At 39.5% G+C, this 18,141-nt stretch overlaps 2 protein-coding genes across 4 annotated transcripts in view; one reads left to right on the top strand and one right to left on the bottom strand.

Annotated features, from left to right (window-relative positions):
• The window catches only part of map1aa (microtubule-associated protein 1Aa), a 32,112-nt gene extending 28,931 nt beyond the window's left edge, over nt 1-3,181 (bottom strand). Inside the window, exons 1-2 of the mRNA XM_008406040.2 lie at nt 2,947-3,181; nt 2,034-2,135 (exon numbers count right to left, since the gene is read on the bottom strand). Coding sequence (XP_008404262.1) covers nt 2,034-2,135; nt 2,947-3,166 — 322 coding nt within the window. The 5' untranslated portion in view covers nt 3,167-3,181. The remainder of the gene's footprint in view (nt 1-2,033; nt 2,136-2,946) is intronic.
• Nucleotides 3,182-5,401: 2,220 nt separating this feature from the next.
• tp53bp1 (tumor protein p53 binding protein, 1) overlaps nt 5,402-18,141 on the top strand; it is a 24,442-nt gene continuing 11,702 nt past the window's right edge. For 2 of the 3 annotated variants that reach the window (XM_008406044.2, XM_008406042.2), the window contains exons 1-12: nt 5,402-5,564; nt 11,457-11,675; nt 12,593-12,671; nt 12,757-12,841; nt 13,746-13,813; nt 13,902-13,985; nt 14,138-14,192; nt 15,060-15,229; nt 15,310-15,436; nt 16,095-16,192; nt 16,262-16,437; nt 16,980-17,766. In XM_008406044.2, coding sequence (XP_008404266.1) covers nt 11,496-11,675; nt 12,593-12,671; nt 12,757-12,841; nt 13,746-13,813; nt 13,902-13,985; nt 14,138-14,192; nt 15,060-15,229; nt 15,310-15,436; nt 16,095-16,192; nt 16,262-16,437; nt 16,980-17,766 — 1,909 coding nt within the window. In that variant the 5' untranslated portion in view covers nt 5,402-5,564; nt 11,457-11,495. Of the gene's footprint in view, nt 5,565-11,131; nt 11,240-11,456; nt 11,676-12,592; nt 12,672-12,756; nt 12,842-13,745; nt 13,814-13,901; nt 13,986-14,137; nt 14,193-15,059; nt 15,230-15,309; nt 15,437-16,094; nt 16,193-16,261; nt 16,438-16,979; nt 17,767-18,141 lie in introns of those variants that run through there. The other variant, XM_008406043.2, reaches the window with a different exon arrangement.

Raw genomic sequence — 18,141 nt, 5'->3', positions numbered from 1 at the left:
TATATATAAAATGTTTTCCCTCTACTTATTTAAAATTAATATGAATAATCTTAAGATTAACTAAAATCTGTATTAATATACAGTTTATAATGAGACATTTAAGGATATCTATGTAAATTTTGGCCCTAAGTACACTTCAGGAGTCGAATCACTATGATTCTGAAAATCGTTCACAACAGCCCTGTTAGTGTTTTTCTGCCTCTCCGGGGCCCCGACCCCTTTAAGAGCCCAGCAGAGTATAGAACTAGAGAGTTTTTTAGATAGACATTGGGAATTGAACCACCTCAGGTAGCAATATATGACCATAGTGGAAAACATATGATGTGACATAAAGTTCATCCAAGTCATGAAAATGGGAAACAGTTTGATTGAAAAGCCTCAAAAACTGCGGCCATCTTGAAAAATTATTTATTTTTAGCATATAAGCTCCATTTTTATGGACATCGGTGTGCTGATTAAATTGATAGCGTTTTCAGCTGATATAACTAGTAAGAAAAAATGCAATAATGATATTGTAAACTAACAAATCTCTTTATATTCTATGCAATAAGCTGTTAACACACCTGCATGTTGTAGACGTGTTGCTGCTGTTAAATCCTCTGCTTTTCATCACATTATGATGACAGAATCACCAAAAATCTGTTATTTTCCTACCTGACAGAAACATGCAAAGTAGTTTTTAGATTTTACAGTATTTTGTTTTATTTGTATCAAAATGTATAAACTTCTTGATTTTGATTTACAACACTTTCCATCTGACAATTAATTTATCACAACTTTGGTGTATAAATTCACACATTGTTCATAATCCTGCAACATTCGTCCCACACTCCCATCATCTGCATGTTTCTTCTGATGAGGTTATATTTAGAGGTGTCATGATTTTACACATAATTACAGAAACACTTTACATGAAAAGGATCCCAGTAAAAACGAGTGAAAAGCCTTGGAACAAAATCTCAACCTGAGTATATTTTAGATGAATCTGCCTCTGGATAAACAAAATATGCTTGTGAATGCAAAATAAGAGAAAACATCTTATTTAAACTGGTCGTAAACAAAGAATGTATGAATTAATAAAAAATAAATGTATAAAACATGAATAAATGATGAAAAAAATTAAAACACTTCTGCATTTCATGAAATTGTGTATTTCCAGGTGACTATGATTTAAAGCAAATTAATTTTTTTATGTAAATGTATTTAAATTCTTCATATTAATTGATAAGTGGATTTTCATGTTGCTCGGTTCCTGTCTGCAGTTTCTTTTCACTTTCTTAGATCTTCAAGTGAAAACAGATGAAAACTGTTTGAGTGTTTAAAAAAAACCAATGAAGTCAGAAAATATCACAAATAATCAACTGATAAACCAATGTTGTGTTAAGTTAAGTGGGTGTGATCAGTTAGGGGTGGATCAGGTTGTTTCCTCTCTCTCTGCTCTTTGTGTCTGGGTTTGTCGGCCATGTTGGCGGCGCTGCCCCCACCAGCCGCTGCGTTAGTATTCATGGCACGGCGTCGGGAGAAACGGAGGCCGCTTTCCACAAGGTAAACACAAACGAGATGGGGGGATTTAAACCCCCTCTGAACCACATCTGAGGACTGACCTTTCAGATTAAAAGCACTTCCTGATGGCTTCTCCTCGCTGACCTTTCAGAAATGTTTCTCTGCCGAGCATTCAGAAATACTCCCTGAGTTATTTTAAATCAACATCAATAAGAGCAACTCACAGCAGGAAAAATGATAGAATAGATTCCTTCACTGCAAAAACACAAAATCTTGCCAAAACTATTAGCTAGCAGGGCCAGTCCAAGGCATATCCGAGTTAAGAGGCTGCTTAACTCTTAAATCAAATGAAAAATGCGGATTAATTCATTTTTACAAAGCAGCAGAAATGTGTTTTAGACAAAACTCCACTCATATTCTGTCCATCCAGACTGATCACAACCCACACACACACACACACACACACACACACCAGGACGTCCTGCTGTCGTTCAAAGCTTCTGCAAAATGATTGATGAACTGAGTCTGACCTTTGACCTGAGGAGAAAACTGAGCGGTGTGTCTGTTCCTGAACAGCTGCAGCTCCTTATTCAGGTCGCAGACAGACAGGTCGACGTTCCAGGAAAGCAGACCTGATGCAGAGGAAAAAACATAGCGCTCACATTCACATTTCAGGTTTGAGGCATAAATCTGTATATTTTTGAGTTCCAGTATTTTTTTAATAATAATTTTAAAAAAGAGCTAAAAAGTACATCTTCAATATTTTTTTTAAAAATACTGAAATCTGAAAGTAGTCTGTGGGTCATATTGCTTTTCTGACTTGAAATGCAAAAATAATTTTTGTTGTAATTTTTTTTTTTTTTTACTCAAATAGTTCTTTTATCATTATCACAATATTGCCAGGCCTGTCATGGTAGCAAACTTTGCTGGATGATAAATTGTCAGAAGTTATTGTGATAAATGAGACCATTTTCAAGTAATATGACAAGAAAGTTATGAAGTGAAGCACTTTGAAATGCCTTGCTGCTGAAATGTGTTATACAAAATAAAATTTGATTGGTTGATTGAATGCATTCTCAAAGATAAATAAACTTTCAAGTCTAATATAACCCTGAAGTTGGACGACATTTTAAATATCCAAACAAGTACAATGAATTATAAAGACTCTGTAAACACAATTATTCTTCAAAAAAGGGGCTAGTTGAGACCAAAACACCAGACTGAAAACTTTTCATCCAATTTTTGGTAGAAAGAGGGAAAAGAGAAAAACAATAAATGATGCAAATGGAAATTATTAATAGTTTTAATTTATCATGCAATTCATTGATTTATTGTTTATTGCGACCGGTCTAAATATCACACACATGAAAGTTCCAGGGGCCACAAAATGGCCCTCGACCCACACTTTGAACACCCCAGTCAGAGTAAAGCAGTTGGTCTCACCTCCTGTGATCTGACTGCGCGCCGCTTCCAGGTGATATTCTGTGGAAATCTCTCCGATCGCGATCAGCACCCGGTACTTTCTGTTCCGGACCGCAGGGACGCCGATCCGGTCCGGTTCTGCCCGCTCCGCCGAGCCCGAGGTCTCCATGGTAACAGTGCCGGCAGCGGACGCCGAGCTCTCCCCCATCTCCATGACAACTGCATCCGGAGTGAGTACCATGACGATGCAGGATGGGCTCTGGGCGTGGCAAAGCGTCTGATTGGATGGGCGTGGATGTGGCTATGTGATGTCATGGCTTCTGATTGGATGGATTTCAGGAATAATGTTGGTCATATTTCATACGGGGCAGTAGGAGGAGGCGATGCAGAGACATTTCTAAATTTGAAAACGAGTCGATTGGAGATGATCCGTCTCGTTTTTCATGTTCAAACATCGGAAATAAAACCGGTCCGCAGATCAGAGCCGCTCCGGTTCTGTCGGTGTCACTGTGAACCAGGCAGCGCGTTTTCTGACGGACCTTTGTTCCCTAACAGAGACGCTTCTGTTCAAGAGATCCGCGCTGACAAAGAGGGATCCTCTTATTTTAGCCTTCATTTGCATAAACTGCAGCACAAAAGCTGCAAGTCGGCCATTAAGGTGACAATAACGGCACCACGTGACTGACATGAGACACAAACAGTGAGACACGGAGTGGCACCGTGGGTTCATCCAGTTCACACGAAAACTCAGATTATTATTTATTTATTTATTTATTTATTTATTTATTTATTTATTTATTTATTTATTTATTTATTTTTACCAAACCCAAATGCAAAGAAGTATTAGACACACAGGCCAGATATTTAACATGAGCTAAATACCTGGCTAAATTTAATTCAGTTTAGTTTAATTCAATTTAGTCCAGTTGAATTCAATTCATTGCAATTCAGTTCAGTTTGATTCAGTTCAGTTCAATTTAAACGAATTCAGTTTAATTCAATGTAGTTTAGTTGAATTACAGTTCAGTTCAGTTCAGTTCAGTTCAGTTCATCCCATCCATCCATTTTCTTTACACCTGGTCGGGAGATGCTCAGTTCAGTTCAACACAATTCATTTCAATTCAGTTTTTGTGACTCAATTCAGTTCAGTTCGATTCAGTAAGATTCAGTTGAGTCCAAATCAGTAAGTTCAATTCAATTCGGCACTGTTCATTCAGTCTAGTTCATTTATTTTCAGTTTAATTCAGTTAAATTTGATACATTTCAATCAAATTCAATTCAGTTTAGTTGTATTCAATTATTCCAATACAGGTCAATTCAGTTAAATTATTAAATAAATTTTAATTAGTTCATTTCTATTCAGCTCATTTCAATTTAATTTCGTTCAGTTCACTCCAATTCAGTTCATTTTAGTGTAATTTAGATTTCAACACGGAGCCGTTTCATCAAAACACAGAGAGCAGCAGGACAGGCAGTGACTGGAGCATCCGACAGTCATTCACACCAGAGACTGAAGCAACAAAGCTTGTGTTATAAATGCATTATTACCTTTTATTGGAGGTTTTCTTGCCATTTTGAATCAAATAGAGAAAGGCCTCTCCACAGAATAATGCTGACACCACCATGTTTAACTGTGAGCATGGAACGAAGAAGCTTGTCTGTCTTCTGCTATAATGTTGGAGGTTCAACCTGAAGTAAGAAATCAATAAAATATTTAGTCTAGACACATAATTCTCTTGTTGATTTTATATATAAAAAATTATTAAAAACAACTAAAAGAATCAATTTATTTATTATTTTTATAGATTAAGGAACTGAGTTTGATTTGTATGTTCAGATCAGAGGTTGTTGTTATTGATTCGTGTGACCCGGAGTGAGTCAGCAGTCTGCTGAGCGACACCACAGAGCGTCTGCTGCCCTCTGCTGGCGGGAGGAATAACTGCAGGGATTGATCGGTAGATTTCTTCACGTCTCCAAAGAAAGACAAAAATATATAACTTTACATGAATAAATTGTATCGAAATTGCTTAATGTTACAGTTTAAAATGTTTGTTTTTGGTGTGTATTAAGCAGAGAAAGCATTAGGAAGATTGTTTTATTTCTAACAAAGTAAACAACAAGGCGATGCATACATTTATATTTTCCATATTTAATAAATTACCTTGGAGATTTTTTATTTAAGGTCTAAGTTATGATTGCTTCCGTTCATCATATTTTATTTAAAACAGCATTTTATTTACAAGTTATTTAAAACAAAAAGTTTTAAGGTCAGAATAATATTAATTTCCTCATTTGTTGTTTCACTTTTGGTTTGTTTCCCTCTGGATTTGGATTCCTTTAAATTATCTTCACATTTTTTTTTCATCCTAATATCCAAATAAGTAAATAAATAAATAATAATAATCCACATTTGGATGTGTATTCTTGTTGCATCTCTGCATAAATTGGTATGGATAGGATGATTTCTGGCTGATATTAATAAATGCTTGTGCATCTTTACGTGCCATGCGTCCCACACCCTGACTCTCAGCAAAACAGAGGCAAGGCAGGGCTGAGCGATGTTTGACGCGCTCCTATTGCAACCAGCGGGACCCTGAAACAAATTGGAAAGCCCAGGAGCGGACATATTGATTCCGAAGGTAACGCTCTTTTCTGTCTCTTTTTTGCGCTAAATCGGGAACCATTGTGCAGCGCTGAAGAGGCGCAGATAGATATCCGTGTGCGTGTCGGTCCGGCTCCCGCACAGCCGGAGGTGATTTGACATTTTGTGCGGTGCCTGCGCATTTGTTTAATGTAGATGTCTGCAGAAATTAACGACGTAATGCTGAAGTTGTCGGCGCCAGCTGCTGTTCGGGGAGGCTGCAGGAGGCGCATTGAGAGCCGCGTCACTTCATTATAAAACTAAAGGTTGCATCACATCTGATTTTCTTTTTAAAGCGAAAACACCTGGGATGTGTTGACCCAGCCATTTGGCTGAATGTGGCATTCACGGGTGCATTGTTGCCTCCCAGGATGTCTCCACTTAATGAAATGCCGGTCAGCATCCCTGCTGCTGTTTCCTGGAGCTGAAGCCCTTTGTCTCACAAGAAGCACTGAAAACTGAAAAGGATTTACACCTGAAGACTGATTACATACGATTATATGATTACAATTAAAGAGAGAGAGAGAGAGAGAGAGAGAGAGAGAGAGAGAGAGAGAGAGAGAGAGAGAGAGAGAGAGAGAGAGAGAGAGAGAGAGAAAGAAAGGCAGGACCAGTAATCCTAATGAATGAAGTTGATGCGTGTAGCAGGGCCGTTCATTGGATTACTACTGTGGGCTTCAGGTGGGATCCACAAAATAGTACAGAAAAAAACTTTTAAGAATATCTAAATATCTTAGTAAGTTAAATTTTAATCAAAACGTTTTGGTTGAAATGGCTAAAAATACACAGCCAGTTTGTCATACATACTGTTTATTTTTGTTATTTTTGAATAATTCTGCTTATAAAAATGTGACAGTTTATCAGACAGATACTATCTCCTCCAGGTGCTTCTATTGCAGTCTGAAGAAATGCACCAAAAACAACCAATCAGAACAAGGAGGCGGGTCTTAGCGCTCCCAATCATGTTTGTGTATGCTGCTTAAAGTGCTAATGGCGGAGAAACAACTCACCGTTACAGTAAAACTGTTTATCTGCCATCATTTGTGGGTATGCTAACTAGCCTTAGCATCCATGCTAGCTGCAGCGCAGCAGAGAGCAAGAAGGACAGAGAGGATGAGCAGGTCCACACGAGACTGTGATTGACAGAGCTAATGGTATCTCTCAAAACGTGGTCCAGGCTCCTTTTACATTAATTACTGCATCAACTTTGCCAAACCCAGTGAGAGTGTCGATACTAAATCATGCTTGAAAATGAAATCAGCATCTCCATAAATCTATGGCTTTGCATTTTCCTTCCACCAAACTTTCCAACAATATTGCAGCACATGGACTGACTCCCCCATGAGTGTTTAGGCTATAGCACAATCATAACGTTTTATTAGCTGAAATTCACAGTCATCAAAACTAACAGAACAAAAACAAGAAATACAGTTAGCAACAAAAAGCTGATAATACAGTATTAATCTGCATTTTAGGCATTTAAACACAATATCAACATGTTCGGTTGTAGAGGTTGTAAAGAACTAGATGTGTGATTTATTTAATGAGATACAAACGGACAGAGCTACTGATCAGCAGATTATTACTGCTGTTTCTATCCGACAGGCAGCCATGTTGGATTTTATGGTTTATTTTGGTCAGAAGTCAAACTTTATGAGTCAAACTGTTTATGAATACAGTTTTTTTATCAGAGTATTTAGTAGAGATGTGCCGATCAGGTTTTTTCCTGCCGATACCGATACCGATCACCCATGAGGGCCGATCACCGATACCGATCACATAATTATTATTATTTTTTATCATAAACACTACCGGTTACATTATGTGGAAAAAGGAACCATGAATTCACCTCAATTTAGACAAAAACTTGTTTTTAATAACTTTTTCCAAGAAGAAAACTGAACAAAAAAGGCATTGTGCAAATTGTACTGCTATCAATAAAACTATCTTTATCAGACTGATAACATATGGAGGCTCTGAAGAGGCTAAATAATGCAAAGAGCCAAAATAAAACCTCAACATTGCCAAAAAATTCAAGTATAAAACTTAACAATCAAAGGCAAATACAGGTTCCATTACAATAAACAATCCAGAGTTACTGAATGAAAACTTCCTGTTAGCATGGCGGCTAGCTGATTACTGCTAGTTCTGAGTGGCTGTTTCTGACTGAGTGGAGTAATTATGCAGAGCAGGGAGGAGATCGATTATTTTTTAGAGATTATCTGTCTCATGTTAGGATAATGAAAGTTTTAATACGTATGTAAAATGTATTTTAGATGCTGCAGCTTTAAGCAGAGGTTCGGTGTGAGAGTCACTACCAGGTGGAGCAGAAGCGGCGCTCCGTATGTGAAATATTACTACCTGTAGCGTAGCAGCGGTTCAACAGCGAGAGCAGAACCAGCGTCTTACATCGCAGCTCCAAGACTTAAATAATTTTGCGGGTTATTTGTTTAGCTTTCTGACCGTCATGCTAATCCGGGTGAGTTTTTGTAGCTGTGTGCTGCTTTACCTGCTATCTGATCCTCCATATGTCTTTTTTACTGCAGTGAGCCTCGATGTAGCCAAACTCCGTCAAGTATGGCATTGTTTTTATGTCGTATTAGATTCGTTGTGTTGATGCATTTTGACGTGCTTCAATTTTCCGCTGCAACACGCAAACTTCCCCATTCACTCAGTGCGTTATAGTTATAGTTCCACATCGCTTAGGATTTGTTTCTGCGCGTTTGCGCAATGTGAAGGAAAGAGGAGACCAGATGCACAGGCAGGCTGAGAAATGAGATGCAGGTGATCGGTATCGGCAACAAGAGACAATGATCGCCGATCACCGATCATACACTTTTTCACGAAAATCGGCCGATTATGATCGGTGACCGATCGATCAGCGTGCCTCTAGTATTTAGTTTGGTCACTGAGAAAATCCCACTTCTTTACTGAGTTGCAGCTGGAGCATGGTTTAAATTTTCAGATTTTTCTGTAATGTTTGAGTCATTTTCAACTAATTTAACTGTAAGATGTATCTAAATTGTTTTAGTCGTTTGCACACTGGATAAGCACCAATCTGCATGCCTTAGGGTGGCTAAGGATGTGAATTTAAACCACTATGAATGTTGTTATACATGAAACCTTCAGACAGGATTTGAACCAGTGACCTGCAAGCCACACACTCCAAAAACGCAAAATCTACAAACTCTTACCAAGTGTTTTTGATAGTTTCTAGTGCAAATATCTTAAAAACTACTTTAAAAAAACTGACTTTATTACAGGTTACATATTTATAAAGTGCAGAACAACACAGCATACCAAATAAATGGCAACATTTCTGAAAAACAAACAGACAAAAATAATGGGTTTGATTTGAAACAAGAGTCTGACAGTAACTACAGGCAGTTTCCACACTGCAAAAATACAAAATATTAAGTCTTTTTAGTCTAGTCTTCAGTCCTAATATCTTAGTACACTTGAAATAAACAAAGCTAACTTACAAATAACTTTTCCGCAAAATATAGCTTGTTTTTTGGTCAGTAGTTCCTTAATATGGGTGGAAAAGCACCGATTCCACAAGAAGATCATTTCCCTTATAACATGGAGAAAATGTCTTATTATAATCAAAATAATCAGAAAGTAGAACTGGAACTTTTTCATCATTATAAACAAATTATTGACCAAAAGCAAGCTCCTACATCTTGCTGAAAAGTTGCATGTAAGTCAGTTTTGTTTTATTTGAAGTGTGCTGAAATATTTGCAGTAGGACTAAAGACCAAAAATATTTGGTAAGATTTTGTGTTTTTGCAGTGTACTGTCATAATATTATGTCTTTGAACACAGAGGCGCCGACTTGACCCGACCTCAGGAAGTTTGACGACGTTCTGTCATGAGCGATGCTTTTACATTTTTCTGAAAACCTTACTGGTCTCTATGAAAGCAGGTTATTAATAAACAAACTTTAATGTCTGAGTCTGTAAATGATCCTGAGAATAGTTGGGTCCATTTGGATCTGAGGGCCACGCCTTCCCGGCAGCCTCAGCCACTCAGACAGAACCGCTTTTTATTGTCTCGCCACCAGAAACCTCTGGGATCTGCATGAGCTTCTGCTGCTGGAATATTTAGTCTCCATGGAAACAGAGGCTGCAAAAAAATTATGATGATGATGACGACAAAGTGCTGCTCAAACCTACAAATTACAAAATGCATCTAATCTAAGATCTAAATCAGCACAACAGAGTGATTGGATCTGCTGAGGCTCAAACATGAACGCGCGATTTTAGCGTTTAGCTTGTTTGATAAGGAGAAAAGAAACGTTTCTACAAATCCGCCATTAAGATTTATGACTCTGATGGTGATAAGGGGGGGAGGATGGGAAGCAATAACAGCTGGATGTAATGAGAACAGGAATAAAAATCCTCTGCAGCTCCATGCTGAGGGTGATTTCAGGGAGGAAGTTAACCTATATCTGATTTTAAATGAGTCCTTCCAAACCCCTCAGGAATCCGACGGAGGTCTCAGAGATCCCACTGTGCAGCGAACGCCCCAGATTTCTATTTTTCTTTACATGATTTATCTCAGCAGGTGCAGAACTCTGCAGTATGACATGTAAAACCTTGAAATGTCCTTTCATTTAAAAACACTTTCTGAGCCTCCAAGTTATTCTTTATACTTTGCTGCATCCTAATCATTGCTTTGTTAGACTTTCTGATGTATTTTATGACTTTTCTTTGCATATCTGCTAAATTAAAACTCAAGTATTAGTTAAAAACCTTTATTAAAATGACTGAAACCACAAATGGAGTAAAAAGGAAGAAGTAAAGAATTTTTTAAAAATCCCTTCACAGATGATGCTTAAAGGTTTTTGCTGGTGCATAAATGCTATTTTTCTACATTTTAATTGCTTTTTAATGTTGATAAAGTATGAAAATTATTGCAATTTGTCTGGAAATAATTGCATAAAAACAGAAAAAAAAATGCTTAAATCTTTAACTTTCAAGACAATTCTGTGTAGAAATTCACATGACTGTGGAAATAGGCCCAAATTTCTACATATTTTCTTGATGTTTTAAAAAATTCTGCACATTTGAGGTCAAAATATGAACTTTTAACAGCTTGAATAGTAATTTGTTCTTAACTGTAGCTCCTAGAAATCATGAAACAAAACACAGGTTTACATTTTCTGAGTGGTATACAAACATTTTAGTGCTTGTTTGTCATCTATATTAAACATCTGCTTCATTTAAAAATGTTTATTTCTTGGAAATGTAAGAACTGGGGGAGTCCAACGCTGGATGCAGATCCTAAGGCAAAGTGGCAAAAAACATGAATCACTTTATAACATGAATTATTTTAAAAGCGAAGCAGTAGAAAGGCTTGTTTTATATTTGAATTGAGGATGCCATCACTCGGTAAGTCAAAAAGTAAAATGCGATTGTGAAAAATGTAATAATTCCCATACTTTCTCAGATTGACGCCTCAACAACGCGTTTAAATCTAAAAACGCCTGGCAACCATAAAACTAATCGACGTTTTGTGACGTCAGTGTCGTTAAACCAATGAAATCGCTTTTGTTAAATTTTTACCGCGACTAAGCGAGCTGAAGTGGGTGTTTCTGTTTTGGAAGAAGATCCATAATGATTTCTTAAATGAATATATGAATCAATATTTTAATACTTTTGAGCTCTTTAGGTAAGTATAAAGGCGATACAGTTTGCAATGATTGTCCCTGTTAATGCGATTTTCACTGGGATTGTAACCAGACAAACCCTGAAATGATGATGGGCGGAGCATTAGCCGTTAGCTTGTAGCTGAGGCTAACATGCTAACACCGGTGGGCTCAGGTAGCAGTAGCCGGCTGGGGTCTCACATGTCGCTCGCTTTGTTGTCTCTCCTCTGGCTTGGCTAGCTCACAAGAGTCTCCGTCTCCTGCCCTCGGCCTGGCCTCATGGATCCCGGTGGAAGCGAACTGGACTCCAGCCTGCCTCAGCCGGAGAACCCGTGCCTGATAGTGGAAGATTCCCAGCCGGACAGCGTCGGTCTGGAGGACGACCCGGAGAGCAGCTACCGGGCGCTGCTGGCCCGCCGCCTGTCCAGCCTGCAACCGGCCGCCCGCAGCCCGGTTCTGGTGAGATGGATCTTTAAAAACTGCTGGTTTATTTCTATCAGATTAAAAATAAATGCATTAGGATAAAAAAAAAATAATATTATCAAACAATTTAAAAAGAAGTAGTATCATAGCTATATCTCAGTATGGAACATGTTTGGCTATTTTCCCGCAACTTTTTAATAGTAATTACTTTATTTTGTGTTACAAATCCTTCTTTACTAGTTAGTATCCCAGCGGCATCCCAACAGCTACAAGTATTTACTCCATATTCATTATATTTAATCAGAAGCAGAGAACCCCAACATTTTACTCGAGTAAAATTACTTCAAAATATTTTTACTCAAGTAAAAGTAAAAAGTATCCGTCCAAGAAATGAGTCAAGTAAGAGTCAAAAAAGTATTTTGGTTAGAAATCTACTCAAGTTCTGAGTAACTGATCAAATTATCAAACATTTGTAATTTAAAAATTCCATAATTATTAGATAATGTTAATTGGGAAAGGACCAAAATTACAATAATTCGTATAAGTAACAAAAAATAACAAAATCAGGCAAAAGAAAAAAATTTCCAAATCAGTTTTTATCAATAATAATAATAATAATAATAATAATAATAATAAAACGTATGAAACTTTAACAAAAACTGCAGGTGTGTGTCTGTTTCTGGTGAATTTTGGTTAAACATGTTTGTTTTTCATTCAGTGGGTAGAAAATCCAGAAATTCTACTCAAGTCAGAGTAGAAATAGTTAATAATAAATTACTCAAGTAAAAGTAAAAAGTAGCAGTTCCTACTTTTTACTTTTAAAAAGTAGTAATACATAAATTTAGAGGAATAAATAAGGTGCTTATTTAGAGCATTTTTTGTCAGTTTGTTGCTTTATTCATTTATTTATTATTGATTTTTTTTTATTAAAGTTGTTTTTTTTCCTTTTCCAGGAACTAATATCATCACCACCAGGAAGTAGATGCTCCCAAACCGACAGCCAATCAGAGAGTAACAACCAGGCAGAACCAGGTAAGTAAAATAATCCATATTTTACCATGTTTACATTTTAATCTCACCTGTAATGTTTTAAAATTATTTTGTTTTTTTGGTTCAGAGGTCGCAGCTGCAGCCGACCCCAGCTCGCCACCGCAGGAGGAGAGTCAAGTTATCGACGTCTGTCCGCACCCCAGCAAGAAAAAGTAAGTACACCCTGCTTCCTGTCCTGGTGCAGGTCACATTTAGTGAAATATTAAATGGGAACTTTAATAAAAGTGAAATAAATCAGGGTGGAGGAAAGTTCTGGATGTTAATGAACTGGTGCTGCTGGTTTCCAGTTACATGATGGACCAGTTCAGATGTTAGGATGTTTTTTTTTGTTTTTTTTTCTGTAAGATTCAACTTTTTTCCACTGCAGTGGCGCCACCTGCTGGTGACAGCAGAGTTTATTCACCTGAGTGGGAAAAAGAGAACATATTTTGCTGATAGGCTGCGCAGTGGCGCAGTTGGTAGAGCTGTTGCCTTGCAGCAAGAAGGTTCTGGGTTCGATTCCCGGCCCCGGTCTTTCTGCATGGAGTCTCCATGTTCTCCCTGTGCATGGTGGGTTTTCTCCAGGTACTCTGGTTTCCTCCCACATTCCAAAAACATGACTGTCAGATTAATTGGCCTCTCCAAATTGCCCCTAGGTGTGAGTGTGTGTGTGCATGGTTGTGTGTCTCTGTGTTGCCCTGCGACAGACTGGTGACCTGTCCAGGGTGACCCCCACCTCTCGCCCAGAACGTTAGCTGGAGAGGCACCAGCAACCCTCCCGATCCCACTGAGGGACAAGGGTGTAAAGAAAATGGATGGATGAATGGATGGATTTTGCTGATATTATCAATAAATCCTGCAGAGTTTCTCTGGAGGAAACGATCCAACTTCATAGATAAAGATAGAAAATGGAGGAAATATTTACAGTTTTTATTTTCATTAAAATGTTTCATTCCTTCCTTCTTTTGTTCCTTCCCTCTTTTCTTTCTTTTTTCTGTTTTTCTTCCTCTCTTTCATCCCTCCTTCCTTCTACCCATCCATCCAGTGGAATAAAGTTTTTTCCTGTGAACTCTCCAGGTTTGTACCTGAGGATTCTGAAATGGATCCTGGAGCCGATTCCACCACTAACTGTGTTCAGTCTGACGGTCGGTGTTCCTCCTGCTAAACGCTGAAGTTTAAACTCGATATTTTCTGTTCTTCTGCGTCATATCGGCTCCTTCTGTGTGTTTCCAGGTGGATCGTCTCAGTTTGGGTTTCTGGAGCTCTCACAGAGTCAGGACCTTGAAGCTGGCGGAGACCTGGGCCATCGCTCTGAAAGTAAAAACCAAAACGGCTTTTATTTTAAAACAGGAAATTATCACATTTACATGTATTTCCTGTTTCTGTTGCTAGATGAAAATGTTTTATTGCATGCAAACAGTGCTGACACTCATCAGGCCAACATCTGTGTGTTTTTGTTTTTATTTCAGAGCAGCAGAGTGTCGCCCCCAAAACTTTGGTGCATCAAGATAACAAAGCAGTGAGGTAAATAATTTTTTAAAATAAACTTAAATTAGCCAGATTAATATAGGGCCGTGTAATAATATCGATTTTGCGATATATATCGATATTTTCTTTCCTAGAAAAAAATCAATTTTCATCCGCGAGTATCGTAACATCCAACTGTCACCTTGCTCACTCACTGCTTGCTTCGCCGGGAGAGTGATCAGGCCATCAGGCTTAGAGTGATTCCTTCAGGTGTTAAGTGTTAAAATGGTATCAAACTATTCAGATCAGGTACTTGGTGAACTTTATTTACTTTACACATTCATGTAAGCTACAGTTTGTACTGTTTCAATTAAAAGAAACATGTTTTCTCACCACATCTTTGATTCATTTTGTCCAGCTGTTGACTTTAAGTCTGTGTCCAACCAGAGCCAGGTATTGTGTAGTTGGTGCTTTTAATCAGTTTTCAGTTAAATTAATTCAATCCAACTCTATAACGGTCACAAAATGTCACCAAAATCACTCTGTGCCTCTAAAATCTTTCAGAAAATCGTAAAAGTGTATCGAATTGTATCGTTTGCTGAATATCGCAATATATATCGTATCGTGAGCAGAATATTGTGTAACGTATCATGAGATTATTGCATCACTACAGCCCTAGATTAATAGCTGTTTGACTTTGAGAAAATACGATTTTAGCATTTATTTTTAGCTTCTTCAAATGCTAACCAGTGGTTAGCGCTTCTGCTAATCTGCTAACAGTGGAGTTAATGTTTTTGTTTAGCATGTTAGCATTATGCAAATTATGGTAAACTATGTAATTATGTAAACTAAAAGCGGCCCCAGAGCGGAGCCCTGAGGGACACCACATCTAGGTTTAGCGCTGTCTGATAAACTCTCCTGCAGGTCGGAGGTCAGCTCCAGCAGCTCCTCCGAGTCCGTGGGCCAGTCGGGTCGCCAGCTGACCGTCCAGGCTCTGCTGCACTCCCAGAACCTGCAGGAGTCCGAGGAGCCGGACCAGCAGGACTGCGACGTCCTGTCCTCACAGGAAGATCTGTTCGACGCCGACAAGTCGGGTATGTTCGTTTGGCGAGCTGCGCTCCTGCAGAGAGCGAGAAGAACTGGTAAATAACTGCGTCACGTTGAAACCTCTCAGGCGCCGCTGTGGACAGCACGGTGTCGGAACCGGAGCAGCCGGCTCGGCCCACCTCCACGCCGGCCCACAGCCTGCAGCTGCTGCATCTGTCCGGACAGGGAACGCTGGTCCAGGAGAGTCTATCCCAGTGAGTCACCAGCAGTAATCTGATTACTTTTTTCAAGTAAAGAGCAAAGTAAGGGATTACGAATCCTGGAAAACTAACTAGATGAGGGCTGAAATAATTAATCCAATTAATCGTGATTAATTGAAATAGTTGCAATTTCTTAAAACAATCGCAATTAATTGTAACAATCATGATTAATCAAATTAATTGGGATTAATCCAATAAATGGGGATTAATTGAATCAATCGGAATAAATTCAATTAACCGCAATTAATCGATCTTTAAAATAATCATCAACAGTTTTAGTAATCCAGTAATGAAGCCAAACTCTATAAAAAAATAAATACATTTTAAAATAAATCAACATTGTAAATGTGTTGAACTCCAAGTGTTTTAGTTTTACCTGATTCCAATTCTGTAAAATCTCCTAATATTCCAATTATTAATCGGATTATGGAAAAAAATGATCAAAAGAGAAAGTTTGGGTCTATTAGTGCTGAAATTATTAATTTTTGTTTTCAAATTGGTGGCTGTATGATGATTTTAAGACTTTTTATGACTTTTTTTGTGTTTTTATGATGTGAAGCACTTTGAACAGCCTTGTTTATGAAACATGCTACACAAATGATCTTGATTGATTGATTGATTGATTGATTGTTGTTTGGTTCTGTTTGCCCAGGAGCTCCGTTGACTACGTCGCCCCAACGCCGGACAACTTCCCCCACACTCCCTTAATCATTCCGAGCTCGCCGACCGAAGCGGAAAACGAACGCGACGGTGAGTGAGTGAATTTAAATCGGCCGGTGAGCGAATTAGAAACGGCTCTAATGAGCTGAATGTGTGCAGAGGAACCCATGGACACCTCGCTTCCACCGGAGGAGCGAGCGGCGGCGGCGCAGGACGAGSCGATGGAAACGGACGCCGCCTCGAAGCCACACTCGCCTACCTCTGCGCCGGTCTCCCAGAATGCCTCTGGTTCAGAGCGAGCGCTGCCTGTGCCGTCACAGCCAGAGCTCTCTCATGTACGTATTAGCCGAGTTGGGTAATAACTAGTTGCATTGATTTGAGTAACTCTGTTTTTTAGTAGTATTTTTACTGCGCTTTACTTTTTACTCTTACTTGAGTAAAATGTCTGGATTTTCTACCCACTGAATGAAGAAAAAACATGTTTTAACCAGAAATTCACCAAACAGAGACACACTAGTCTGCAGCAGTTAGCAAACACCTGCTGAGCTGCTTCTCAGTGGTAAAAACGTTAAAGGGTTAATGGAGGAGCCATGTTGGGATGACCTCTGAAGGAGGAGCTTCAGAAAGAGCAGGGGCTTTTAAAGAGACAGAGGCCCAATTTTTAGGCGTTGAATTAGGAAGTCAGATTTAATCCAAATCATATTTGATATATGTGTAGCATTTTTTAACAACTGAAGTTAGCTTAGTTACTTGATTGTGCTATAAAAAGGAAAAAACTCAATACTGGCTGGTGAAGAACGAAAGCAGGACTCGCTGCTCTTTAAGAACTCATTTTAATGACTCGGTTTCACCATCCAAACCTTTCTCTTTGTTTCAGGATGTTTTTGTTCCAACACAGAGCCAAGAAGCTAGCAGGAAGTCTCCTCCGTTGCCTTCTGAGACTCCGTCTTCGCTCTGGGAGTCGGCGCCGTTTTCCGCTGCGCTGCAGCTTTCTGTGAACGCCGACGGCGGCGACCCGGTTCCGGTGGAGGAGGACAGTCAGGACAGTCAGGACACGCAGATAGACGAGCTGGAAGAGCCGCCGGGTGTCGACACCGGCGACGCCGCGGCTCAGGAGGAGTCACACCAACCCGACCGGACTGAGCCGGACCCGCCGCTTAAGTCCAACAGGCAGCAACAGGAAGCAGAGACAAATGTGAACAAAAGCAGCAACACTAACCACTCTGACGCGGCGGCGAACAGCTGCGTGCAGGAGACGCCGTGCAGCACCACGGCAGCATCACACGCCTCCAGTTCAGGAGAAACGACGGAACAGAACCATTTGACGGACAAAAACAAGATGGACGACTGTGAGGAAGAGGAGGTCATGAAGGGGGAGAACGCCGGTGGCGCCTCAGCGATGGCGCTGGTCCTCTCCGAGAGTCAGCTGATGTCTCCGGAGCCAATGGAGGAGGAGATCCAGGACAGCGTCGTCGTGGCAACCGACGGAGAGAAAGGCAGCACCTTGCAGCCGGAGTCCAGCGTTTCCCAGGGCGACGGAGCCAAACGGGTCGTCACGGCTAACGGCCACCGGCAGCAGACCCAGGAAGAGAGAGCGGAGGACGCCCTGGGCGGGCGAGGAATGGAGGGCGTCAAAGACAAGAGCCTCAGTGACAGCTCTGGAGGTTAGCGCTGCATTTATTCACGTAAAAAAGTCTTCAAAAGTTTCTTAGGACTGGAGGATATGGCTAAAAAATAATTTAGTTTCATTTTAGCTGCTATCGATAATCAGGGTCGGACAATAAATCAATAACAATATGTATCGCGATTGACACGTGATCAATATCAATAAATAATACATCTGATAGAATATTCAATATTTTGGATATTCACTGAACTCTGATCCAGAACCGCACTGCATTCTGGGAGATGTAGGCAGAGGAAAGACATTGGCTGCTCGAATTCTCAAAGCTAGCTTAGCAAAGTTGGTGGAATCGACTAACTCACTCACTCTTTGGTTACCTAGCAACTCACTTGTTCTTTGGTTACCTAGCAACTCA

This window comes from Poecilia reticulata, linkage group LG3, assembly GCF_000633615.1.
Source record: "Poecilia reticulata strain Guanapo linkage group LG3, Guppy_female_1.0+MT, whole genome shotgun sequence".
Classification (NCBI taxonomy): domain Eukaryota; kingdom Metazoa; phylum Chordata; class Actinopteri; order Cyprinodontiformes; family Poeciliidae; genus Poecilia; species Poecilia reticulata.
This window is presented reverse-complemented; position numbering and strand designations above follow the sequence as displayed.